We start from the raw sequence: 27,759 nt of genomic DNA on the forward strand, positions 1-27,759 counted from the left end.
TCTACACATGAGCTCCATTCTGAGCTTTAAGAGCTCACTACAGGAAGACAGAACAAAACACAGAGACAATCACTCACAGAGACACAAACACAAGATCATCAAAGAACCTCAAACTCAGCTGCATTAAACCACCATCAGTGTGAATGTACAAAAATACGGACTAATTCAATGGCTTCTGATCCATTGATCAATTCTTACCTGCTGGAGACTGTTTAATTTGAGGACTGTAACTGAAGCCTAAGTTTTAGCCGCTGAGCAAGCGTCTGTTTCTATCAAGTTCACACCATGACTTATCTGTTTACCTAATATCGATGCATTAAATCAACCATCTGCAAAGCTGCACAACTACACAACTTTAAGGAAAGTAAAAGATGACATTTATCTCTTTTTGTTGAAAAACATCACCATTTTCGGCTTTTCAAGCACTGGTTGAGTTTCACAGATTCTATATTAATATTGTCCTTAATGTTGTGTAGGATGGACGTTTCCAAGCTCTGAGCTCCAGGGCCATTCTGTCTGGAGGTAAAGATCGAGGGGTATGGCAAGAGAGAAATGGCAAACTTCACAAGGCTCTATGGAAAAAACTGACCGGCGGGGAATGGAGCGGGTGGCCAAGCGCCATCTGTGAGAGGCGGGACATGGAAAGGATGTTAGGGAATGAGATGAATGACTGACGCCTCCAAGCATGCATTAGGAGAGGTCACAGTGGCCAGATGAGAAGCCAAACAATCACACAGCTCATGAGTGGAATGGCAAGCAAGCCATTAAATTAAAATGCAAGCCCGTTGTAGATCAGCTCTAACAAAAGATTAAATGATCAAAGTTCAATATCTGATCTGGAACAGCAGCAGTGACCACATGCAATGCAGACCACAAATAAATGGAAATGACAGATGGAAGGTGCCTCACAAGAACCACTATTAAAGCCCTTGTGAAATCAACATCATGTCCCCAACATTCACAACACACACATACATTCATACAGACAGCACACCTTAAAGTACAAACTGTACACACGTAAAACACACATGCATAACAACAATAACCACCACCGCATGTTTTAAACAAAGTTAGTGCTTGTTTATACACTCATGCAGACACACGATTTGGAACACAAACTGAGAAAACACAGAAAACATGAAATATAACTCCAGAAAAACAGCACTGCAGCTCAGACACGAGAGCACTCAGGAGGGGGAAGGTGGGGCAGGCTGAGTCGTTGGTACACTGCCCCTCTAACAAGCACCATCATCGCCATAAGCGTCCTTCAGAAGCATGAAATTTGGTCTCATAGCCTCACTGGTGTTTGTTTGTAGCTTGGACTAAAAATCTGACGATCTTTACCATTTTCATAGCAGTTAAACTCAACGCACAGCTCAACATTTTGACACCTTTGTTTAAGGTGTTTTTGTGAGGAGCCCAGCCATAAAGAGGGGAATGTTTTTGGAGTTGGTTGAGGAAGAAGTAATCCACTATTTATGGAGCCTTGACATGAATCATCTAAGTGACTGACTGACTTGAATCAACACTGAAATAAGCTTTCAATTAAAATTAAATCTATGTGTTGCTGCAAAATCTTTTTTTTTTTTTTTTTGACTCAATAAAACAGTTTATTTTTGAAGCCACTGTAAAGGGGTCCCGAAGATAAAGTTGTTATACACAACAGGTTACACACAGAAAACATTTTTGTTCATTGCCATACTTGCCTCTACAAGTTTCTATGGGAACAGAACGAACAAGAGTAAGAATTAGACAACCACATCATAAATCAGCCTGCTCTGAACCAAATACAGGCCACAGTTCACAAAGACACGTGACAGACTCCTGTTTTTGACACGCATGTCCAAGGGTTAACAATCAGCATGTTCATCAGAAAACTTTGTCATGATTCCTGCAACAGACGGCACTGCAACACATCGACGATAAAACATTGAGCAGCAGCAGAGATCCTACAAGACAGACCAGTCGATTAACTCAGTGTATTGTGGATGTAGCAGTAATAAGAACAGGACATCAATGAAGGTCAAACTGAAGCTTTGCAGAATGAGCCAATGGCACTTAAACAACCATCAATGCCACTGCAGAAAATAACGCATGCTCGGTATCACAGTAAATATGGAAGCTCTGAGCGGAAACACTAAGTCTAAAGGGTCATCGGATGATTAAAGGAATAAGAAAATTAGGTTTGTTTTTAATTTAATTTAATTGTTTTTAACAGAAAAAAATGGTTGGTTGATCTGCTCCCAACTCTTGTTAAGGCCAAGTAGACTGCTTCATTTTCAGGGTCCTCAAAACAAAACGGTTGGGAACCACTGCATCAAATCATAACAAATAATTCTGGCAGTTGCCATGTGGCTTTCCTGTAAGGCTTCAGTTCAACTTGGGAGGCAGAAAAAAGTAGTACTTACATTCACTTCAGTGATAGCGATATCGACGACGCTACCAACAACAATTAAGGCATCAAATGTGTTCCAAGCATCAGCGAAATAGTGCTGTTAATGCATGGAGTTACATGTGAGGGTAAAGATGGTAATGAAAGAGAGAGACCATGAAGATGATCAGGGAAGAGTGGAAGGTGAGGAGGGAACGAGCCAAAGGATTAGATGAAATGGCAGGGTCAGGGGAGGACAAAAAGAGAGAAAAAAGGAGATTAAGTGTTAAGAGAGATCAGACAAAAGGCCAGAAATCTGAGTCCTGCCAAGGAAACCTGCAGTAAGCGCCGAGGTGGCCTGAACAGAGAGAGGTCGGAGAGCAGCGGGCGGCTCAATGTAGCCGAGCTTACTTACATCGATCTCACTGAGAACAATGTCTACTATGCTGCCAATCACAACCAGGGCGTCGAACACATTCCAGGCATCCCCAAAATAGCCCTGAGTGAGGTGGAGCGAGTGGTGGGCGAGTGGGACGTGAGATCAGCACAAACAAGGAGTCTTTATTCTTACAATGAATTACATGTAGACTTATTCTGGTCATTGAAAACACACAGGGCTGCTTCAGGGCTTATGATCATAGGGCATCCGTTTATACAGACTGTTGTTGAGGATCTCTTAATGCTAATCTTACATGCAAAAGCTCTGCTGCCAAGATTACGACAGACAGACTATTTTAGTACAAAAAAAGAACAAAAGTCAGCACTGCACCCCACACTCTGTGTCTTACTAGCATCCTGTCCTTCTTCTCAACACACAGCTGTTGGACACGCAGCGCAGTTGAAAGGAAAATGGAAAAACGGTGACTGACTGAATCCACTGCTCCTTTCTCAAACATTCAAGCAATAGCAACATTTTGTGAAATCCACTTATTTGAACGTTGGATGAGAGCATTGATACCACTCTCACATCCGTCCACTAAATATGAAGCTACAGCAAGAAGGTGGTTAGCCTAGCTTAGCATGAAGACTGGGATCAGGCTGAGCTAGCTAGCCCGGCTTTGTCAAAAGGTAATCAAATCCATAAAGACAGCACATTGTGGTTTTACATGGTTCCATGCAGGACCAGTAATGTTCACCTATCACCGCCACAGAACCTCACTAATTAACACACTGTGACCTCCTGGAAAACATTTCACCTTTGGAGAGAGCCAGGCTCGCTGTTTCCCCTTGTCTTTGTTAAGCTAAGCTAACTGTAGTTTAATAAAAATCATTAGTGTTCTTGAAGTATTTCTTTAATACAGTAAATAAAACTGTATAAAACGTATGTCAAAGTAGAACATCTGTGTGTGGTTTTCAGTGTTGAGCCTCTATTTGAGTGAGTGGATGTTTGGTTGTCTGTGAAGACGTCTGTGGGGAGACTCACCCTGGGTTTGAAAGCGATGAGTTTGAGAACCATTTCCACAGTGAAGACAGCAGTGAAGACCATATTAAGAATATCCATTACATAGTTAAAGAGCGCTGACTGGCCGTAGTGCTACAACATGGAGATAAAGAGGAAAGGTTAAAGGAAACCAAAGAAAATGGAGCTGCTATTATTTTGATGTGACTTTACCACTAGATGGTATACCATTTATAAAAATAACATTTTTGGAGACCACTCATCTATACTGATGAACATATGTTTAAGTACATCATTGCCATTAGACCTATAACCTGTAAGTATATTTGATCTTCACTTTTGTGTCAAATTACAGTACTAATGCAGAATATCCTTGCAGCCAAGCGTAATCTCATTCTTTTGAACGGACCAAGAGTGTGACCTTTTACCTGCACAGCCAGGCAGAGTGTGTTGAGCATGATGAGCACAAACATGATGTACTCAAACCCAGTGGAGTTCACCACATACCAGAACTTGTACTGGTACGGGTTCTTAGGGATGTACCTCCTCAGTGGACGTGCCTTAAGAGCGTACTCCACACACTGACGCTGCACAGAAATACACAAAAGGACTTTTAATGCTCCCTTAAACACAGACCTGAATACAAACTAGACTATTTAAAGCAGCCACAATTAGCTTTTCTATGGAACAAGACATTTTCAGTGCTTAATGTAGCATATTATATCAGCACGTTTAAAAGTTCTCCTTAAGTTCTTTTTAGTTCTTGACCTAACAAACACACACGCACACACACACACACACACACACACACACACACACACACACACACACACACACACACACACACACACACACAGATTCTGTGAACCTGCTGACTCTGACCTGGTTCTTGTCCAGTTCACAGTTTTTGTACTCTTTCTCTCCTTGTTCCTGAAATGTGACGATCACAAAACCTACAAAGATGTTCATCATAAAGAAAGCAATGATGATGATGTAGATGATGAAGAAGATGGAAATCTCCACACGGTAGTTGTAAATGGGGCCGAGGTTCTCCCTGTTGGAGTCGATTGCCTTGTAAAGTAACCTGAGAAGAGCAGAAAACAGAAAGAGAGCATGTGACCCTGGTTCTCCACATTTTGTTTGGTTCTCTCAGTGCACTTTGAGTTTTGAGCTTTTATTTTCCAACCTTTTCATATGCTGCTGATAACACTGAGATCTGACTTTAACACAGGGATTAAGAAGTCTGAATCTTACGCAGGCCAGCCTTCAAAGGTGGACACAGTGAACAGAGCCATCATAGCCATGAGGACATTGTCGAAGTTGAAATCACTGTTGTGCCACACTCGTTTGTGGATGGTTGGCTGGTTCACATCTCCATCCTTATACAGAATGTAGGTGCCCCTATGAGATGACATGTTGCATGGAGGTTAAGACTGAAATAGGATGATAACCGCGAGTAGTTTTGCTGTGAAGGAACAAATCGACTAAAACTAACTTGCACTCCTCTGGGCTGGACTTGGCTTCATCAGTGCAGCGATAAAACTTTCCCTGCGGAGGAAAACCAAACATCAATGACACATACTTTAAAACTCTGGCTTCATGTGTGATCCTGAGTTTTTTCCTCCTCGCTGCTCTGACCTTAAACAGCTGCACCCCTATGCAGGCGAACATGAACTGGAGCAGGGTGGTGACAATCATGATGTTCCCGATAGTTCTGATGGCCACAAACACACACTGCACCACGTGCTGTAACGCAGACATACAAATGTTAACACATTGTGGTATCCACACTAATCAGTCTAAGATTGTGGTTATTATTGTGGACAAGCTGCAGCATGGCTGTGTGATGAGGTCTCACCTTCAGGCCTTTGGCTCGGTTGATGGCCCTCAGGGGTCGAAGAACACGAAGAACCCTCAGAATCTTCACCACCGAGATGGCCGAGGACCTGAACATCGAACACAAACGTAACTGAGAAATGATGTTTGCTTTGAACTTTTCCAGGAGCATAGGAACTGTTTCCGGAATTTTCCTTGCTTTTCAACTAGAAGCAACCAGTAACTAAATTTAGCTTTCTGCGGTAGTTCTTTAGGCCAAAAAGAGTTCCTGAATGGAGTTAGTACTTTCTGATGGCCCTGGAACTTGTGACTGCTATACCTTGTTTACAGCTCTATTCACACAACAAGAAAGTACTGGATGCTGCTAGAATCAATACCAGGACAAGAGTGGGCCATTTCCTGCAAAGTGTACTGAAAAAAACTGTGTTTTCGGCATCCTCACTAATCTCAAAAGAAAGAGATAAAGAGAGACTGAGTGGATGAAAGAGAGGGAGGGAGCAGTGATCAGGAGAACAAAGAGACAAAGTACTACACCACAGATAAACAACCATAACACACTCAGCAGATTGTCTACAATCGGAAGCAAAAGTTCTGTGGTTTTCTATCCCCTTCTCCACCTCGGCACACCTCCTTTGCATCAATTCATGACATCCAATCAAGCATCAGAGTGCTGCAAAGACTCTGCACCCATTTTTTTTTTAATCTACTACCAAGCTAATTTGCCTAAATTTCATGGTTTTCATGGTTTTTACTCACTGGATGCCAAAGGAAACGAGCGAAACTCCCACCACCAGCAGGTCCAGGAGGTTAAAGTAATTCCTGCAGAATGCTCCTTTATGAAGGAAGGCTCCGTATGTCGTCATCTGAAGAGAGGACAGAGGAAGTTAGAGGAGCAAATGGCAAAGAAAAAAACACGTATCTCATCCACACTGGACAAACACAAATACAGTTACACTCGCACTCCACACTTCAGAGGGCACAGTAACACAGACGGTACAAACATGTTAAGCAGGTGAAACGTTACTCTCACGTACAACACTCTCCACCTTGCACACGCGCACACGTCTCCACACTCTTTTAGATCACTCTGATTCGGGGTGGCGAGCTCAGAGCAGTGAGGCTAGATCTACCGTCGCCACCCCCACGGCCCTTAACTACATGAATGTAGTAGTAAGTCATTCATTTCACAATCTACTATGGGATGAGGCAATAAATCATGCATTTTGTTGCCATGATGTCAGGGATATTTACTACCTGCAAGAGCTCTATTATAGTGATTGGAAAGTTGAAATGGCCTTACTGTCACATTCATGTGGACCGTCATCTTAAAGCACATTCCATTATGTTCTTTAATAGTTCAGAATAAGGGGAAGCAGCTCCCAATTAAAACTTCAGAGTTCAGCAGGCAGAGAAGAAAAACCAGCCAAAATAACTCTTCTTCAAATAATAAAAGTAAAGGATTCATTTTCCGAGTGCATGTAAATGTGGAGCCTCGCAGGGAGACGGAGAGAGGCGAGTGCTAAGTACGAGCACTGGAGAATTTGGCGTAAAACAGCGATGGGCTTGGCAGATGTTTGCCACAAATGGCTCCAGCCACAACTCCACATTTCCATGCACTCAGTCAGGGAAAGCAGACTGAACCATGCTCGGCAGGAACATGGTTGGTTTTGCCCCCTCTTTTATGGATAATCTGAAGAGCAGTCAGTACGAGAGGCATGGAGTTAGCTTTGACTGGAGTTGACTTTTCGTCTTCGAACACCTCCCTGAAGGTGACCTCAAACCCAACTTCAGCCAATGCCTTGACAATGTTTGAACAGCCCATTAAATTGTGTTGCATTGCACGAGGGGTTGCATCATGTTTTACATATCTGCATCATCAAAATCATTTCAGCGATGACTGCCCGAATGACGTGACACCCATGTGAGTATAATGTAATGCTGATGTGATGTTTCCTTCCCCCAACATGAGTTCTTCGATTAGTGTAATTTGAGCAAATCTTGTGTTTGTGTTGCAGTGTGTGCAAAGAAGCAACTCCAATATTTAGCTTTTTTTAAAAGAGGTGCCATGAAGAAAAAGTAAATAAGAGAAAGGAAACAAACAAGCCAGGTTGTACTGAGTGGCAGGTGACACACAAGGAGAGAATGCAGCAAGGCTCTCGTTGTCATTTAAGGGGTTACCTTCAATATGATCTCAAATGTAAACATACTAGTGAAGACATAATCTGCATAGCCTAGGACCTGGAAGGCAACGAGACGTTTGGAGTGTTATTGGGGTGAGGTTAGTCACAGCACGGACACGGGACACAGGGCATTTACCTTCAAAACGATCTCAACAGTAAAGATAGCCGTGAAAGCATAGTCAAAGTAACCAAGTATCTGCAAAAAGCAACGTAGATGTTTAACAAAGACAGTTCATCGTGCAGCTTCATACATCATATGTAAGCAAGATGAATGAAAAAAAAAAATACAAAAAAACATTTGAAGCATTTTCTGGAGAGAGTTTGTTAAACACAAGTAAACACAGTACATTTTGATTACTTGCAAAAAGTATCCACTGATTAGTTCATGAAATGCAAGGTGACTTTACGCCATCATTTCTTCTGCAGCATATATCACAAATTAACTAAAATCAGTACAATGCACAGAAAATGAAACACAAAGATCCCTGAAGATCCCTGAATTTGTTGCTTTACAGCACTGTACCAGTGTTTTTCCCTGTTTAAGCTCAGAAACTCTAAATTGCATATCCTTAACATTACTGTCAAAAATAGTGCACCACAAGTTCAAACCTGGCAGACAGCAGGGGAGGTGTGCAGACGCCTTACACTAGCTTGACACAAAGTACATCACAGCTTACATAATCATATCCTTTTGTGTGGCAAACGAGCTAATGGAGTCAACATCTTTAAAAACTCTCCTTTATGGTGCATTTAAAGGAAATCTGACATCTGCGATTTGTGAGTCAGCTGCTGAAAAGCATTGCATTCATAAGCTCTGATGCTGGAAAAAACAATTCCGAGAGACAAACAACACTGTCAAAAAGATAATGTGAATTTGGTACTGTGGTTTCTTGGATTTAAAAGGTTGCTGTTGAGTAAGTAACCCCTAAATCAGGAAGGGTGGAACAGAAGAGCCTGAGCAGGGTCACCTGATGTCATCATTAACTTTGGACAGCCCATATCTTCAAGCATTCATCCAGGTGTCCTGACAGGAACAGTCTTTGTCCTGGTGATTACACTTGAATGTATGTTTTTGAAAATAAACTCGGAGTAATCTTTCTGAAATGTGTTGAACGGTGAGAATTGATGACATAGACGCAGTAAAAGGAAAAGAAACTCCAGATTTTCCCTTTGCCCTCTCTATATTGTAAAGGAGAACAGGAGCAGTGGACAAAAAGTCTCAGCAGAGAAATGACAAACTCTGTCACTTGTAGGAAGATTGGTAGAGTTCAGACTCACAGACACAATGAATAAATGCCTCTATCATGCCGGTAAAATGATATTATTGACATCTCTCTGAAAATAAATCAAATCCTTAAACAATGGTGCTGTGAGGAACTGATCTCATGAAGCTGTTTGTCTTGCTATATCAAATAATTTTAATTCATTTAAGTGTTACTGAAATATAAAAGTCAGGTGGTGTATGCCTTTGAAAACTGTCAATAACAATGTTAAGTATGCAAGTTAAAATAAATGGGCTGAAACATGCAAAAACACCAGTATGCTCATTTAAAGGTACAAAAGAATTATAACACACACAAAACTACACAGCAAAGTGATACAAAATAATGTCTCTTCACCCACTTATCTTTGCTAGTTAGAATCCAAAATCACATTTCTATTGAAGGTTTATACACTTACAATATTGCGAGCTGAGAGGTTTCGGATAGGATCCTCAGCAGCCAGTGAGACAGAGCTGAGCATGATGAACACCAGGATGAGGTTGGTGAATATGTGATGATTGATGAGTCTGTGGCAAAACACACGCAACCTGGAAGACAAAGGAAATACAAAATCACCAGAGAACATCAATGTGTTATGAACCTGTGCGTATACGTGCTGTGCAGTGTGCTTCATACGGGTTTGTGCTGCTGAAGATGAAGAAGGCACTTCCCTCTGGGATAGGCGTGATCTTCTCCTTCTTTACCAGCTCAGAGATGACTGGCCGAGGCCCTGATGGAACTTCTGGATCCTCCTCCTCCGCCGCAGTGTCGTCATTTTCCTCCTCTTCCTCCTTACAGACCAGCAGAAAAAGTGTCAGTGAAGAGTAAACTCCTCAATCTGTAGAGATAAGCTACTGTAAGATGCTCGAGGATACCTTGTCATCTTTCTCGTCATCCTTTTTGTCCCTGCAATGAACAGAGATAGACTTATTAATGATAAGGTTTGAACATACAACCGAGCATGCAAAGCTCTAACATTTAAAATGACATTTGTCATAGAAGGAGATAAAGCTGTCACCCTTTCTTATCTCCTTCGTCTGTGTTGAGAGACTCTGCATCTGCCAAGTTGTCCACAGCGATAGCCAAGAAGACGTTCAGGAGGATATCTGAGCAAAGTGTTCAGTGAAGGTCAACCCTCTCTGTAAAAGCACTGCATTTCAGGTTATACACATCCAATGATAAATGCAGGCTGCAGGCAATGTTTGTATCAGTGACACAGGATACAGTTTCCACAGATGAAGAGGATGATGAAGTAAAAGCACACGATCATCCCAGAAGACGAAGGGCCTCCGTATGCCATGATCCCATCATACATAACAGCGTTCCAGTCCTCTCCAGTCAGGATCTAAAATCCAACACCATAGTTACTTTGAGGGAGATGCATCAACAGCAGTGTGTCAAGCTTAATGATTATAGAGGGGATGTGGTGACAACATTTTTTCACACGGTACGACCCTCCCAGTCCCTGCTGAGCGGCCCCAATAAACCTGTTACAGCTGCTGCAAATGGGTGGAGACACTGGGAGATGAATGTGTTCGATGAAAGAAGGACAAAAGTCACATTTCCTGACACGTATATCTTAGACCCCCTTTACACCTCACACTAAAAATGTGTCTTGTATCATTTATGTAGGCCCAAAATAGCCACAAAAATAACAAAATTAAAAAAAAGATGGCAGCCATCCATGAAGCTGTGCTATTGTTTGGACTTCAGTTGCTTTTTGAAGCAGGGGAAGAAGCCATCTTCCACAGCTGGAATGCCGACGACTTAATTTCACGGTTGAGAAATCAAGCGCCCCCTGGTGGACAAACTATGTAATGGTGACCTCAAGCCTAGTTTGGCATTTCTGTGTTACAATTTTGCATCACTTATCGGCCGAAACTGATGTATCTGTAGTAAGTTAATGTCGACAGATATATCAACCAATACATCAGCCTGGCTGATTTCTCTCCTCTTTAACCTTCAACAGTCTGTAAAACCTCGTACCATGAATCCCTCTAAATCCATCTGTGCTAATGATTGTACAGCTTTTTTCTATTTATCTGTATTTTCTGTGTATTTTCCACCAACAAACAAACACTGAATGTTGTGATGGTGGTGTGCAGTTATAGCAGAATCTGAACTGCACATCAGACTGTACATAAATACCTGAAAGACAGTGAGAAGGGCTTGGGGAAAGTTGTCGAAGGTACTCCTCTTGGTCTGGGTCTCGTCAAAGTTGAACTTTCCACCAAACACCTGCATGCCCAGCAGGGAGAAGATGATGATGAAGAGAAAGAGCAACAGCAGCAGGGAGGCGATGGACTTCATGGAGTTGAGCAGAGATGCCACCAGGTTACTGAGAGACTGCCAGTGACTATAAAGAAAGACGGAGCAGAAGAGGGAAGGAGAGACAGGTGATTCATTGAACACTACCCATACACTCGACACGCTCACACAAACGCAGCACGAGAGCAGTCTTACCGCGTGACCTTGAAGATCCTCAGCAGGCGGACACAGCGGAACACAGAGATACCGAGGGGAGACATGATCTCCAGCTCGACCAGAATGGTTTCAGTGATTCCTCCGCACACCACAAAGCAGTCAAAGCGGTTGAACAGTGAAACAAAGTAGGCCTGCAGCCCGAGACTGTACATCTTCACCAACATTTCACACGTGAACAGGGCGAGCAGCACCTTGTTTGCCACATCTGAAAAACAGATAAATAACATTAAAATACACAAATGGTGTTGTACTTTAGTACAATATGAGGTGCTTTATGCTACTTTATAGTTTTACTCTACTTGGAGGTTAACATTGTTAATATTAATACAAAATATAAACCAACTTAAAGATTATGATACATTATTATTGCTTTATAACAAGCTTTACATCAAACTAATGTGAGCACTAATGCATCAGTGACTATCATCTAATAGTAAAAGATATATGTTTCTGAAATTGACTTAGGAGACTTCTGACTTCTGAAAAAGTTGTTATATTAAGCATATTTTGATGCTAATACTTTTATACTTTTACTTAAGTACGATATTGAATGCAGAACTTTTCTTGTAACAGAGCATTTCTACAATGTAGCATTGCTCCTCTTACACAGACGATATACATAATACATTTTTATCAGTATTCATGAGAAAACAGTGGAAATGCTCAAAGAATCCATCATCATGACATGCAATATTAAGAAATCCTTTAAAGTTTTGTTTCTCCTTGGCTCATGGTTGAAACTGACACCTAAATTCATTGAAATCTGTTCACTAATGAAAGAGACAAATGAAGCAATTAATCAAAATGTGTTTGTTTTTTTTTAAAGACTTTGATGTGTGCTGTAGTGCCGTTCGTACCCTGCACTTGTGTCAGCCACAGAGGCTGGTTGTAGTGCTCTGATGATATGGTGAGAGTGTTGAGGAACACCAGGATGATGACCAGCCAATAGAAAGGCACCGATTTGACAGCCAGCCGGCACTTCCTGCGGCAGAACCTGTTCCAGCGGCGCCAGCGCCGACTGCAGGAGGAGAGTGCAACGTCAGTGCGAATAGTAACGCTAGTGTCACTCACTTTGCCTATAAAACGATGCAGAAGAACACAGCATTGGATCACATAGATTATAGTGTCTAAACAATAGAATACATACATCTCCTGAGTGTTTCTTTAAGAGAATCACTACGGCTTCCATGAATAATAAGGATGCAGAGGAGTGAGCGAGAACGGCCACAAGGGAACTGCATCAATACATTTTTGCAAGTCACACAGTACAGTAAATGAGCTAAAAAATACTGCGTAAGACTATTCTCCAAAAATATCTTACGGTACATGCTGACTTTATAAAAGCTGTTGATTTATCATCCCTGGAACAGTCTCATTAAAATGCAGCCAAAAAAAAAAAAAAAAAAAGAAAGCCAAGCACTTACAAATAAAAATCTGTATAATCTGATGCAGGTACGAACCCTATAGGAATAAGCTATATGCACCATGCAGAGACACAGACCCACAAATATACTGACCTGAACTTTGACTTTGAAATTTTTTGACTGAAAGAAAGAAGAAGTAGCCAAAGTTTACAAAATGCAGGTTGTAGCTGAGATGTGTAAGGAGCATTGACTGGTTAGTGGGGTTAATGATGACAAAATCAGAAGTGTCCAACTGTAGAAGCAGCAGCATTGCAGGGTAGGAAGACAATAGAAACATGTGAGCTGCTTTAACCGTTTGACCGTTTGTCTTTTACTACAAACCAGATAAGAAAGTAAGACTCAGAGGATGAAATGTGGCGACGGCTGTTTGTGCTGAGAGCCGACGATGTGAGAGACTGACAGACTGAACTCTGCAGCGACGGTCACACCAGAAGGGACAGCAATCTGATGTACTGAAATTTCAAGTAATAACATAATAATTGTCGTGCAAAGTGCTGTACGTTCTCACCACAGAGGTCCACAGCACGGCGTCTTTTCATCCTCCCCGTTCTGATTCTCCGTGTTCACGGATTCTGTTTCGCTGGCTGGAACGCTCGCTGCAGCGGCAAATAGAGCAGACATTTACCAAAAGACAATAATGATCACGTGCACTTTGCAGTGGCACAAGTTTCTTCAGGTGAAACACAGCGCAGTGTATCCCAGTGAAGGGGGGAAGAAGTGTGAAAATAAATAAACTGGAGACCCCCTGCATCACATCAGAGCAATTCTGACAGGCATTTCTTCAAAACAAGAAAAGAAGATACCCAAAAGGTGAAGGTTTAAAAGGATTACACTCATACACTATCACAACTATTGTGTTATGATTTTTAAAAAAAGAAAACTGTTGTCTTTTTCTCCTCCAAAGTCCCAATGCAGCTACAAAACTTTCGACCTCACAGAAAGGAAGGAGCTAAGCGCTGTGGCTCTGCATCACTGTCATCATTAGTATCGTTTACCAAGTGCTGAAAGGGAGCTGACACGGGACAGGCGAGTGGACAGCTGCTCTACGAGGGCTGACTGATGCAGACAATGAGGAGCAGGGGGAAGAAGGGAGCAGGCCGAGGAGGACAGAGCTCTTAAAGCTGTCTCTGAAATGCTACACTCAGAGTACTGGCAGCGCTTTGGAACGACTGTGCGCGCAGACAGATGATGATTAACTGTGTGAAATGTCTCAGTGCTTTAACTGCTATGAAGGAGCGCGGTGTGCGCTGCTGCTTAGCTTACGAAGACGTGTTGGCTTTGATTCCTGAGTGGTCGGACAGCTCTGAAAATAGTGCTGACTGCTGGAGTAGTGATCTGGGTTTAGCCCTGTTTCCTATATTCATACTGAGCCCCTGCTTTTGAAATGGGACATGGGAAGGAAGCGAGGCGTGCCTGCTATCAAATGCAGCTGTATTTCTGTTCCGTATCAGACTCTTATAATGGGCAAATTATAGGCTTTTTTAGTAGGAGCCAGTAGACTGCAGAAAAAGAACAAAACGGGGGAAAAAAAGAGAATACAAGAACTGAAAAAGGCTGTGAGGCTCAAACAAGACGGGTTAAACACAATAGTAAAGCACAAAGTGATGAGGTATTACATTAGGCTGCACACATTAATGCACAGAGACGCACGCACACACACACACAGACTCACTCAACTGGAATTTCGAGGCCACTGCTGCTCACCTTTTTGATCAATTTCCTGGTTTTAAGTCAATCTATGCACCAATAACATATTTTGTGAAGAAAAGACCAATGATTCTTCACTCTTCATTCTTCAAATTGATCCATTCATTTGCGTGTTTGTGTGTTTTTTGCTCACAAGAAGGAATGCAAGGCTGCAGCATGTTGATTAAAAACAACAATGAGAATCCTCTGGCACTTTGACGTACATGTTGCAATGATTTAGAGCATTTTTCTTATTTGTGTTTAGGTTATTTGACGTTTCCTTTCACTTTCACTCTGTAAGGTATGTTTTTTATCTATGGCATATGTTTTATACTCATAGTACTTCATGTATTTTAACATGTTCTCTGGTCCTGTTGCACTATGAGCTCACTGGGGTAAGTTCTTGACAACGTTTGTAGAAACAATACAGCTAACTCTTAATTTGAGCATCAAACACTCACAGTCACTGACACACACACACACACACACACACACACACACACACACACACACACACACACACACACACACACACACACACACACACACGTAAGAGCTAGAAAACACTGGAGGGAAAACCACAGGATTTACCATGAGTGTCGGACGACTGGCTGAACCACCCAAACCTTCCTTTCTTCTTCTCAGTAAGGTCAGCCAGAGTCACCCCTTCATGTGTAATGCATGCAAGTACATGCATTCAGACACAACAGCACAGCAGAGGGACATGGGGAGGGGCGGGGGGGGGGGCGAGAATGGGCTGCTATCAAAATGGGTCAGAGCAGACAAGCACCACAGGACAACAACAGTATTCAAAAATATCAATATCCAACAATGACAAGAGCAGCAGGAGCCACAGGGGCTGCAGACACTGAGGAGGGCAGAAGAACAACACAGAGAGCTGTTAGTCACTGGAAGCGCCTGCAGGTGACGAGGCCCTGTACTAACATGTTACGGTGCAAATTGACGTATTTGCATGTTAACATGTTGGTAGGGGCTCATGTATCGTAGACAGACACCAAAAGCCAGCATGGATGTCGAAGAAAAGCAGTATGGACCTGCTTCGTCGTAACACAGCACCTCCACAGCTTTAACTACGAGCCTCTCACTAAATGTTTGCTGTAATGACAACTGGACTAAACGTCTTTATACACAAAGGAAAAGACAGGTGGGAGAGACAAAAGTAAATGGACAGAGTACATTAAACATGAGGGGAGATCGTAATGAGCAGACCAGAGATCCTACACTCAGACTATTAGGCGAAGCAGCCGCAGTTTCTCTGTTCTGTGTCGTGAGTGCTGCTTATATAAAGAGGATTTGGATTATGAGTTTTTCTACTGCTCAAGTAATATATGTTTTGTTTTTTTTTTTTTTTACCTTTTACTCTTCTCTGAGAAATTCTTGTGGTGCTCACAGCATGCTCCACTTCCATCAGTGACATACATTGGGCGTGAAGATAAAAACTGTGTGTACAGCTCTGCGTCAAAACCCCTTTCATGTGTTCACATTGATCTCTTACCTCTGAGTTAATATGTCTGCATGTAGGTATGTACCTAAGGGTTCATGTGTGCATTACATCTGCGTATGAACAAGAACGTCTCATTGACTGCAACACAAATATTGTCAATATTTTTGCATCATTATGGGAAAATTCCACCATCAATCGCTATTAAACTGTCAATCTACCATGTTCAATACATCCTGAGTAATTTTGCAATTACTGTCGCGTAACTGACCTTTACTTCATGGCCACGTTTGATCAACCTGCTTCGTCTACTTCTGCTTCAGTTAGTGATTTCCAATGTTTTCCAGAAATCTCAATCAGACCCACAGAAGATTTGCACAAATTGCTTTATGGACTACTGATCCTACTGTTGGCTTAGAAGGCTGACCTCTCCTCTTCGTGCTGCCTTATTGTTAAAAGTTGATGCAAAATTGTCGGGAAATTTTGATGTTTTAGATTGTTGGCTCGTTTTTCTTTATTAATCGCCTCTGTATCTGTGCCAGATATGTCTCATGATTGACGAGTTATGTGGGACAATAAGAAAAATAGAGCTCTTTACCCCCAAATGAACACATAAATGCAAGGAAAAGCACCCATTCTGTTTTAAACAGTGCTATGGGATAAATATTTCTCTCCTCCAGAGAGAAAAGATCTTGTAGCTAATCCGCTGTGTTCTCTTTTTTTAAAAACTCCCACTATGACACATTATAGATTTTTGGAGTTCAACCTCTTTCATATCTTGATTATATAAACACAGGCCTAATTATAGTTGCAGAAATCACAACCCCCTCAAGCCAACAATAGTGCTCACTGCTGGATACTTTTCTTAATGTGGCAGGCACAGATTCGATCATTTTGCTGTATCAAAGGGTGCATGTGATGCCAGCGCAGCACTACTCTTAACTGCACGGCGGTGGGAGTGGGAGACGGTGCTTACGGTTGCGCTTGCTCTCCTCATCGGCCTCATCCTCATTGTCGGGGTCGATGTCTTCAGCCTGAGTGATCCAGTCCAAGTAACCCTTCAGATCCTCCTCCAGCTGCTGCTTCTCACGCAGCTTCTGGAAGTCCCCGCGAGCTTTGGCCTTCTCTCGCTCCTTGGAGAACTCTCTGGGTTTGCAGAAACACACGAGGAGAAAACACACAAACACATTGAAATATAAAGGAGGGCATAAATGACCAAAAACACACAGAAAGAGAAACTTACGCTCACAGCATACAACGAACAGATTTTTTCACACGAAATGGAAATAATACAAAATAACCTCACACAATAGGACATCTGTCACGAGCCTGAATAAAAACATCCTGTGTGTGTATTTCCTGTGTATCCTCTTTGTCATTGCGTCCTACATATTCACATGCTTCAATCACAGCCTCTCAGTGCCTCGTGTTTTTGTGAACCCTAGCCACTGGAGGGAGATGTACACCTCTGAAAGACAACAGCGCTATATTTAGAGCCGACAGTACAGTAGCTCATCCTTCAGGCGAGCATCTTAATCATACACAAAAGGCAATTTAGGTAGACAGATGGTTTCAAGAGACATGCAACATTTGCGCAGCGTCTAAATTCATAGATCATATACAAGAACGACTGTGGAAAGTACAATACGTATTCAAGAGACAGGAGGTAAATATATTCAGTGCACGGTGGGATATGGTCATTACTGAGAAAAAAATGTGTTTTATCTGTGATAAGGAAAAGGTTACAGCACAAAAACAAAGACACTTGATGGTGAGAGGGCAATTTGTAAAGCTGCATTTAGAAAGTCAATGCAGATAATAAAATATGTCGATTTAAAGGAGCCGACAGGACTGCAAGACCGTGTGAGTTGATGATTGGGTTAACCTTGTTGGCTTTTTTCTTAAAACCAGGCTTTGCTTGCTGGTCAACCATCCAGAGTTAATTCTGGTGTAATACCCCACCCCCACTCCACAGAGCTGGGAAAGCAAAGTGGGGTTTGAGAGAGCTTAGGAGCGCAGAGGGAGTGAAGGGCGAGGAATAAGATTAATTTCTCTCTCAGGAGGTTGGGTGGGTTGAGGATGGGGTGGTAGAGGAAACGCTCACTTTGCAGTTGCCGTGGAAAGGACGTGACAGTTTGACGCCAACAGAGGTCAGAGAACACCTGAGAGAGAATATACATTTATCTCGAACGCAGAACAGCCAATTGTGGGTTTAATGTCTCAATATTTTTGTATAAAGATTGTCAGGATCTGTGCTTTTAAGTGGCTTACATCCCAGCAATCTGCAGTGAATATACTCATTTAAACACTACTTCGAAAACATAGTAATTGCAGTAATTCCACACGTCACTGCATACAAGCTTTGCACACTGCAGACCAAAACCACCGCACAAGTTGCCTCTTACCCACTTAGCACACCCAACACAAGGTTTAACACGAAAAAGGAGCCCAGTATGATCAGGCTAACAAAATAAATCCAAGGCGTTTCCCATCCGATGGCGTCGTTGACCTACAGGAGCCAAAAACAGCCGGTTAACGGGCAGAAACACATACAAAAACAGAGAACCTCCGGCCTGAAACCAAGCAGGAGGTCTCTGTCTGCAAAGAGAGGAGGGTGCTTACCCGCTCAACACACCCAAAACCAGGTTAAGCACGAAAAAGGAGCCGAAGATCACAAGACTGACAAAGTACACCCATGGAAGCTCAAAGCCCATAGCATCGTTCATCTGGAGGAACAAGCATCACCACAGAGGAAGGGGAGGAGTGGGAAGAGAGGAAGAAAAGAGCGAAAGAAACTATTAAAGGCAGAAACTGTCAGAAAAGAAGAGCAGCACAAAAGTTAGACAAAAAGAAAAACAGAGATCTTGTAGGAATACTAAAATGCCAAGACTGCATCGTGTTGTTATTGTGAGTTGTTGAATACATTCAATCATTTAGTCAATCAATCATATCAGAGTGATAAGAGCTGCTCGAGGAAATTATCAGCAGCTTCATCATCCAAACGTCAGTCACATTATAGCTGTGCGTCTGATCTGAGGAGACATCTAAGCTGAAGGCGTGTGACGGTCCCAGGAGACCAAACTGGGAGGGCAGAGCGAGAGTGCTCACCCAGTACAGCACGTCTGTCCAGCCCTCCATGGTGATGCACTGAAACACTGTCAGCATGGCAAACAGGAAGTTGTCAAAGTTGGTGATGCCACCGTTGGGACCTTGCCAGCCTTCCCTGCACTCGCTGCCGTTGATGGGGCATTGGCGCCCGTGCCCTGAGATCGCACATGGAGCTGGTTCCTCCTCTGCTATCCCATCTACACAGAGAGAGGGAAAAAAACTGTTTGTGATCATCAAAATGTGCTAAAAATGACTGAATTTGAAGTAATACATGATTTGAAAGGATTCTAAAACTAGATCCTCAGCAGCTTCATCAGGCCCCAGTCACCTTATATCTGGCCTGCAAATGACTTTCTTTACTTTCTCCCATTTTGATTTTAGAGTAGGGATTGGTTTTCTATCAAATACTACGAAATCAGTTGATAAAAATGGCATTTTGTTTCACATTTAGCATTTATGCTACGTTTAACTGTGGAACCTGTCAGCATGAACACTAGCTAGCACCTTACACTGTCTGAAGCTGAAGGAAAGAAAGGTTGACCTGGAGGACAAACAGTTTCGTGAATCGTGACTGCCTCCATTCTCATGTACGAGGAGAAAGCTGCTGTTCCTCCTGAAAACATTCTCAGTTGCTGTTACTCTGATAAACATGCAGAGCAGTGCCATGTATGAGGGGGGAAGGGGAACAACAAACACTGATATTTATTATTTTTTTAAGCAGCCCCCGAGAGAGCAACCTGGCCAGTAGCCACCAGGTAATTTGATGAGACTTGCCATCAAATAAACAGTCATCATCTTTCTTATGTCTAAATTGTTGACTGGAAATACACAGATCCTATTTTATTCCCCATTTGAGACAAAGAGATTTAAATACAATCCTGTTAACCTGTACTAATGGTACTACTACTACTACTAATAATAATAAAGTACAGCAGTTTTAAAATCAGGCTACTTTGTACACTAAAAAAGTGCTTGTTACAGTAGTGAAAATAGCTGACTTGGTATTATATGTAAAGCAGGAAATGAAGAGGACGTTACCTGTGCCAGGAATATAGCAGGTTGCGTGCATTTTACCGATGAAAAGCTCCAGGCCGATAATAGCATAGATGATGATGACAAACAAGACCAGGAGGGCAATGTGAAGGAGAGGGACCATGGCTTTAATGATGGAGTTCAACACCACCTGTAAACCTAAGCAAGGAGGAAAATAAACACATTATATGACACTTGGTTGTAAAGGTGTGCGTGTGAATGCCCGGTGAGAAAATACAGCTGCAAACGTCAGCTGCTACCAGTCTCTAACCCTGTTCTTACAACAAACATTAACTCCTGTGTCCAGTCGAGTGGTTATCCCTGCACGATCCTGACTGTCCAAATATAGTTAAAGATGCAGGTAAGTGGGCAACACCCACACTCAGTTAATGAGTAATCATGATTATTTTACATCTGTTGGACATACAGTATATAAGTCATGATGGCTCACATAATGACAGACTGATGACAAAATATAATTCACTATAAATTTCTTAATTAAACACAGATGTGTGTAAAGTAGCCTGCTGATGCCAGACTCATATTTCAGTACATCCAGAACCGCATATAGTTCATAAATGTGCCAGAAGTGTTTACTCTGAGTATGTTTGCTTTTATCGCACCCAGAGCTCATGTCTCCAGGGCACTGATGTAGATGTTGCATAGATGTTTTTGAAAAACAGTCCTCAGGGACGGCACACAGACCATCTGGACTCGTCATGTGTAACCCTCCAACATATTATTCACTGGGACTAATAAGGGCTGAGACCGTTATACAACATATGCAGAAAGTAAGTGTTAAATCGAATGTACCAGGGTGTGCTGGGTTAGCATGGGTTAGCATGGGCTAGCATGGGTGTTGGTATGTGGAGCTCAGCAGTTGGCGCTACTTACTGGGTACTCCTGAGACCAGCCGCAGGGGTCGCAGCACACGGAAGGCTCGAAGGGCTTTAACATCAAATCCACCTGGCTTACCCCCATGCCCGTGCATTGACGGATGGCTACTTTCTCCGTCGCCTTCTACCTTCTCCTCTTTGGTCAAAAGCTCCAAGACAACACTGAAGAGTCTGTCAGAAACAACGAAGATCATCATCATTCTGGTAGTTGGCAGCGTTAGGTTATAAAGAGTCCATCACGTTGAGCCTGCACGCTCCATATGTGTTAGTAAGTCATGATACTGACCACTTTATTCAAACAATAACTCAATCACTTCAAAAATGGCCTTAAAAGTCAAAATCTATCATTTATGGTCAGATTTATCGTATGTGGCATTTATAACTCTTTTTGAGCTGAGAGTGCTTCTATTCTGCCTCAAAGTACAATTTAACTGTGAAACTATAACATAATATGTGTCATCAGTTTACTTTACAGCCACCCACAAACCATACTGACATCACCAGGGTACAGTTAGAATAATAAGTCTACACGCACTGTATATTGAACACAATGCACCATTAATGTTAATAGATGGTTTATAAGCTGGTCACTGCAGACTGGTTATTACTTTTCAATATAAAGCCAGAGGCAAAGCTGAGAGTCACCTCATCCCTCTGCCTCAATGCCCAGTTACAACTATGCAAACCGTCCATATGTATACAGCAGATGAATGCAACACAAGAAGTGTTTCCTACTGTAATCCCAAAGTGAAATCAGCAGTGAACGAATGTTTCACCATGAGAGAGGACACTCCATTACAGTCAGTCAGACATTCCTCACCTAGCCATGAGGGGAAATCATGTCGACACATCACATCAAAGCTGTGGACCAAAACCAGTGAATGAAGCTGCCGTTAGGGGCTGGAAGGAGCTCTGAGGGCCGATAAGCGCAGTCTGCTCAGACTTATGTTATACTGAGTCACAGCTGTAAGACTGACCGCCTGCCACTGGGGTTTCATTACTCATCCAGTCGTGTTCAAAAGAAAACCATCTTTCCCATATCGAAAGCTTTTTACTGAAAAAACCTGAGGAGAACCACCTTCATGAAAGCAGTTTTTCACCAGTCAAGCTGGATAAACTCGATGTGTCTCCTCCTCGAAGGAATCGCACAACTGGTTTTAACTGTTTGAGCTCATTTACTACAAATCACATGTTCTTTACAGTCATTCTTCAAACCATGCTGCTGTGTTTCAGAAATGTGGACGTGATGTGCCGTATAAAAATTAATTAGCAGACGCCTGAAACTCTTCCAACTCAAAATATATAAAACTGTGCAACATATATTCCAAAATGTTCATGCATTTGTTGAGGTGAACCTGCTAAGAAACATATTTACATATCCAGCAGCCACAAGGCAACATTTGCATTCATTTGTACTCGTGTCTCTGGCTACCTGCTGAATGTAAATCACTATCTTTATGGCTCTGTTTTGGTCTCCACCGACTCCCTGAGGGAAATAACTGGCACCTCAGCTGCTAAATGCTCCAACTTTGTCTGTGAGCTAAAACAATGAGCTGAAGGACACTAAAACACCCCCTAAAGCTGAGGGGGACTGCTGATGGGGGTGATAATTCAAAACAAATGTACCCTTTCATTTTACACATGCCCATTTAACCCACTGTTAATTCAAAAATATTTATCAGTGCAGCTTTAAGAATACATTATTTGCAGTTTAAGAGCTTTAAACACTGGCAAAAGTCCCCTATGTCATAATTATTCACCTCTAACTACCCTCAGAATTGTGTCTGAAATTCACCAAATGTTCTTTTCCATGACCTTACTGTTACCTTTTTCTTTGTTGCAAAGCTAATTTACATTTCTGACACCCACGTCCTTCTAATAACAATGATCTTTTTAATACATTTCCCCCCGCTTGTTTTTGACTTTTTTGACTTCATCAGATAAAAGAAAAGAGGCTTTTTACTGTAACATTGTACCTTCTGAACCTTAGATATTTTTCTTGCATTTCAACACTTGACGGAATGAAAAAATACATTCCAGCCCTCAACAGAGAACAGCTGAATTTTTTTGCGACCATAACCTTTTTGTAACCTCTATTAAATCATGACGTCTATACATACGAGACATATTGAACATATTGAAGTGAACTGAACTTTCACCTTCAACGAAAATTTACTATATAGCCCTCGCAGATCAATATTGACGCAGCTATATTTTGACATCAGAGGCTGGCAGTATTATTTTAGTGTGGCAGTTCAGTGATTTAGCAGCAACAGTCACTCTTCATAGCAGGAGCAGCCGTCTTTGCATTTGACTGCATGGCAGATCAACCCTGCATGCTGCATACAGACAGAGATCTGACCCAGCTACCCACTGGACTGTGTGTGTTAGAGGAGAGAAAGAGGGAGGAGAGAGAGAGGAAGGAAGAAAAGAGGAGCTGCGATAAGGATGAAGATAACGCGAGGAGAGTGTGCAGGAGATAGGAATGAGGGCAGAGTGAGGTGGGGAAGTGTAAAGCATGAAGTACAACCATTTGAGAGATCAAAATGGAAGGGAGAAGCATAAGAACGAGCTGCGGAGACAAAGCAGAGCAGGATGAGAGAGTGTGAGCAAAAGACAAGACACTGAGAGGAGAGGAGAGGGAAATATGGGAGGGAGTGTTGGAGAAGAGATGAAGTATGGAGAGATGGTGACTCACTCCAGTGGTGGTAAAGCTCTGATTTATTCTCTGTGTCTTTTCTGGGTCATATATTGTGGGTGTATGAGGGTCTCGATTAGCACTTGGCCGCTTGGAGCAGAGGCTTAAGCAACTTTAACTTTAACACTGACAGCCTCTCTCAGAAACACTGTAAACTGCAACTGTCAAACTGAGATCAAAGTGCAAATCCAGACCCCAAACTGAAATAACAAAACCTCATGACGCGGTCTGTTTGGATCAGCTGACGAGATGCCCACTAGAGCAGGTCTAATCAAATGCATCATACACTATGTTTAAGTCAAATAAATCAATTGAAATAACTGAACCACAGGACTCACCCAATGACGACAATGACAAAATCCAGCATGTTCCAACCGTTTCGCACGTACGCGTTCTGGTGCATCACCAAACCATAAGCGATAATCTTCAGGAAGGTCTCAATTGTGAAAATGATGAGGAAGGCATACTCAACTGTTTCCTGCAGACACACAGAGAAAAACACAACAATAGATCTTCAATAGGAAGTAATTCTGATGGATTATCAGTAACGCTTCATAGGTTCACATATTCCACATTAACTAGCTGCTCATTAGCATGCATATTAGTAGCATATAGGCTCTTTACTATGCACTATAAATTACTTATCAATGCCTATTCAGCACGACAATACTCTACAGCTACTAGTCCATTAACTAAGAGTTCTCCCTCAATACCCTCCTCATTACAGCCTACTGATAGTAAGTAAGGAAGTTTTTGTATTTACGATCTCTATAACCTAAACCTAACCCTTAATAACCCTCAGAATAAGGCATTAATTATTTCTTTATATAATGACTAATAAAGAGCCAATATGCTGCTAATACACATGTTAACAAGAAACTAATGGTGAATATATGTACATTAACATAACGTTACTGTAAAAAAGGATGAGCATGGCATTAATACAGTGTGTTGGGCGGACACACACACACAGTTACAAACGGATAAATGAATGATGCGAACATTTCAATCCAGCTCTGTAACACTGAGGAATGTTTCCAATGGAGTAAAGACAAAGACAAACTTTTTGTGGAAACAACAAGGACGACGAATAAATCCAGGACCCTATTAGGTAACTTTATTTTACTCCCCACGACTGTTAGCAGGCCGTAAGCCAAAGCTTTACCTATTTCTCCTATCCATGACAAAATATGATGTTTTCTTTTCATAACTAATGTCAGAATGTGATCAATAAACAAAAACCAAGTTAAAATGTGAGAGATGGCTGCAGTGAAGAAACCATGAACAAATGTGATGTTTCTGAATGTGCTATTCAAGCTTGTTGAGCCTAAGAATAAGAGGATGACTGTATATGATCTAGTTTACCAGTGTTGCATGTTGATTTTCTTTAACATTTGAAAGTCCAGTCAGTTCAAAAGGTAAAAACACTCATTCGGTTGTACTGCGTCTCTCTGAAGAACAGAACAACATTGCTTAACCAGAGCAGCAACGTCTCACCTTGACCTCATTCTGATCTGATCTGGTCTCACACTTTCACAACACTTGTCTCAGCACATATTCACAGAACATGATGAAAACCATGACAAGATGAGAAACCTTGACTAGGTGCACAAGAACGTTTGGAGTTTTGAGGTAAGAAAAGTAAGAACATCAGTGTTTTCATTTAGTATCATGTAACTTCAAATTAAGGCTGAAGAGACCAGAAGCTGTTTGACTTTATGATTTATGACGACCCAAACCAACCAGGCAAGAACATAAAAAGACTGGACAGCTGACCACTGATATGCATGAACCTCCTTCTTCAGTAGTTTGCACTCGTAATCCAAGAAGATGAAAGCAAAACCTTTTGTCATTTGCTTGCAATATTAATTGATAATATGTGAGGTTAAGGTATAACGTTGCTTGGCTTTGCACAGGCACAGACCATAAATCTTTAGCAACTCAGCTAAAGTCAATATGGAAAGGCACAAACAAGGAGAAGATGGTACTAAAAATGTTAAAACAATGAGGCTGAACAACCAGTCCGAGAGCTGCATGCATCTGAGGGAGGTTAAAAAGGGACACTTTGAATAAAATGACTGTTTTTAGAGGGCATGTACAGATTAGACCCAGTGATGTAACTCAGCATTGAGCCTTCCTGCGGTTGTTTCAAAGACAGGCAGAACACAGGAACATCGAGGTTGAGGTCGATTGCGAGCAAAGCGGACCACAGAGGCACACATAGCTCGATAAAGGTGGCATGTGCATGTTAGTGCAGTGAAATGTGTGAGGTGCCGGAGGTGGACGCACCACAGGGTGACTCAGCTGTTCAGGACAGTCCTGGGACCTCTCTGGAGATATGAAACCAGAGCGAGGCCCTCTTCATCCTTTATGCATGAGGCAGGTCAACGTAAACTCTGCTCTCCGGCTGGTACTCATACTATCTGTCTGTCAATATAACAGTCATTTAACTTTTCACACAGGATGCCCATTAGGTTCTTATAATACACAATACAGACAAAAGCTAAAAGCCACACACACACACATATATATTATTATATATATAATAACCTCCTCCGCCTGAGGGAGTCCTTAATCCCCTGCTCTGTGTTCTCTGCAGACACCATAAATGCAAGAGCACTGTGGGCTGCGGGGCTCGTTTTCCCAACAGTTTACTGCAGATTGTGAGAAGCACTTAGCCCACAATAAGAGACATGGGCCTCTTTGTTACTGAAGTAAAAGGTTGAGTTAAGCTTACGGCTGCTGCCTCCCTGACAGAGCAAGCTCAGGCCACAGGGAGCAGAGAGAACAGAGCGATGCATGCGAGGATGGAAGGAAAGTGATGACAAGAGAACATTTTTAGAGACTTTAACAGGCCAAGCGACCAATAGTGAAGTGCCACTGCAGTAAAATGAGGCTTCAGTTAAGTGGTTAACAAGTACAAGTAAACAAAAATCATACAGCATCTTTGCTTATATGTCTGCAAACGTCATGTACCGCGACTTGGAGACATTTTCATGTGAATTTAGAATAAAAATATAATACTTTCTCATGTGTGGTTCACAGCAGTAATTGTGTAATAATTGTAAAGCTACTGAAACCAGCAAGTAATACGTTGTCAGAACAGTTATTAGCTCTCCACGGCACTGCAAATTTATGCAAATTACCACTTCCTGGTTCGTGAAAGCATGTTAAATATAATAGCAAATGATAACCATTCCCTCTCAATTAACCAGCAATTTATTCAATCATCAGCATATTAAAGAGCGAGCAGAAATAGAAAGAGGGAGAGAGAAAGAGAAAAAAGAGAGTGAGGAAAGAGGCCTTTAGGGATGACCATAAATATCTCTGACTCATCTCAGTTTATTTGTGCTGTAAAGAGACTTACTGTAGTATGTTTCCTTTTCTCATACAGTATAGGCATATTATCAACAATTAATATGTTCACTTCACTTGCTGCTACTCTCTTAAGTATACATCACAACATGGTAGCATGTTTATACGCTAAAAAGCACGCTAACTGCACATGATAAACATAAAAGCACAATACCACACGGCATAATACATGTTCCCCCTCAACCCCCACAGCCATGCAGGCCCTCCTCTGCCACAGTGTGAGTGCTCATGTCTACAGGCACGACTCAGCTCATCTCACACACTCACAGAGCTCAGATCACCATATGACAAAGGATGCTAACTCGCTGAACCGTGCACTCTCCAACATAATTCGCCATATGACCGAGCCGTGCGGACAGCGGCGATGTAAACCTATTAAGAATTCAGATGGTCCTGCGTGCAATTCACATGAGGATCAGTGTGTCTTCCTCCAGACTACACACACAAAATCACCAATTAAAATTCATGCATACTAATAAAGAGTGGAAATGGAGTCATAAAAATACAATAACGCAGCTTGTCTTGCAATTACAGCCCCATTGTTCA

At 42.0% G+C, this 27,759-nt stretch overlaps 1 protein-coding gene across 4 annotated transcripts in view; it reads right to left on the reverse strand.

The window, feature by feature from the left end:
- cacna1da (calcium channel, voltage-dependent, L type, alpha 1D subunit, a) overlaps positions 1-27,759 on the reverse strand; it is a 56,232-nt gene that overhangs the window by 15,660 nt on the left and 12,813 nt on the right. For 2 of the 4 annotated variants that reach the window (XM_076758402.1, XM_076758409.1), the window contains exons 3-29: positions 24,177-24,316; positions 21,139-21,311; positions 20,251-20,403; positions 19,213-19,409; positions 18,727-18,830; positions 17,081-17,250; positions 13,465-13,552; positions 13,050-13,076; positions 12,390-12,550; positions 11,512-11,737; positions 11,197-11,404; positions 10,273-10,393; positions 10,067-10,154; positions 9,924-9,954; positions 9,685-9,839; positions 9,467-9,596; positions 7,923-7,982; positions 7,785-7,844; positions 6,363-6,469; positions 5,629-5,716; positions 5,409-5,516; positions 5,266-5,318; positions 5,025-5,171; positions 4,653-4,854; positions 4,199-4,357; positions 3,795-3,905; positions 2,409-2,492 (exon numbers count right to left, since the gene is read on the reverse strand). In XM_076758402.1, the coding sequence (XP_076614517.1) occupies positions 2,409-2,492; positions 3,795-3,905; positions 4,199-4,357; positions 4,653-4,854; positions 5,025-5,171; positions 5,266-5,318; positions 5,409-5,516; positions 5,629-5,716; positions 6,363-6,469; positions 7,785-7,844; positions 7,923-7,982; positions 9,467-9,596; positions 9,685-9,839; positions 9,924-9,954; positions 10,067-10,154; positions 10,273-10,393; positions 11,197-11,404; positions 11,512-11,737; positions 12,390-12,550; positions 13,050-13,076; positions 13,465-13,552; positions 17,081-17,250; positions 18,727-18,830; positions 19,213-19,409; positions 20,251-20,403; positions 21,139-21,311; positions 24,177-24,316 (3,351 nt within the window). The remainder of the gene's footprint in view (positions 1-2,408; positions 2,493-3,794; positions 3,906-4,198; positions 4,358-4,652; positions 4,855-5,024; positions 5,172-5,265; positions 5,319-5,408; positions 5,517-5,628; positions 5,717-6,362; positions 6,470-7,784; positions 7,845-7,922; positions 7,983-9,466; positions 9,597-9,684; positions 9,840-9,923; positions 9,955-10,066; positions 10,155-10,272; positions 10,394-11,196; positions 11,405-11,511; positions 11,738-12,389; positions 12,551-13,049; positions 13,077-13,464; positions 13,553-17,080; positions 17,251-18,726; positions 18,831-19,212; positions 19,410-20,250; positions 20,404-21,138; positions 21,312-24,176; positions 24,317-27,759) is intronic. The other 2 variants (XM_076758425.1, XM_076758417.1) reach the window with 2 other exon arrangements.

Source organism: Chaetodon auriga, chromosome 2 (assembly GCF_051107435.1).
Source record: "Chaetodon auriga isolate fChaAug3 chromosome 2, fChaAug3.hap1, whole genome shotgun sequence".
Taxonomy (NCBI): Eukaryota; Metazoa; Chordata; class Actinopteri; order Chaetodontiformes; family Chaetodontidae; genus Chaetodon; species Chaetodon auriga.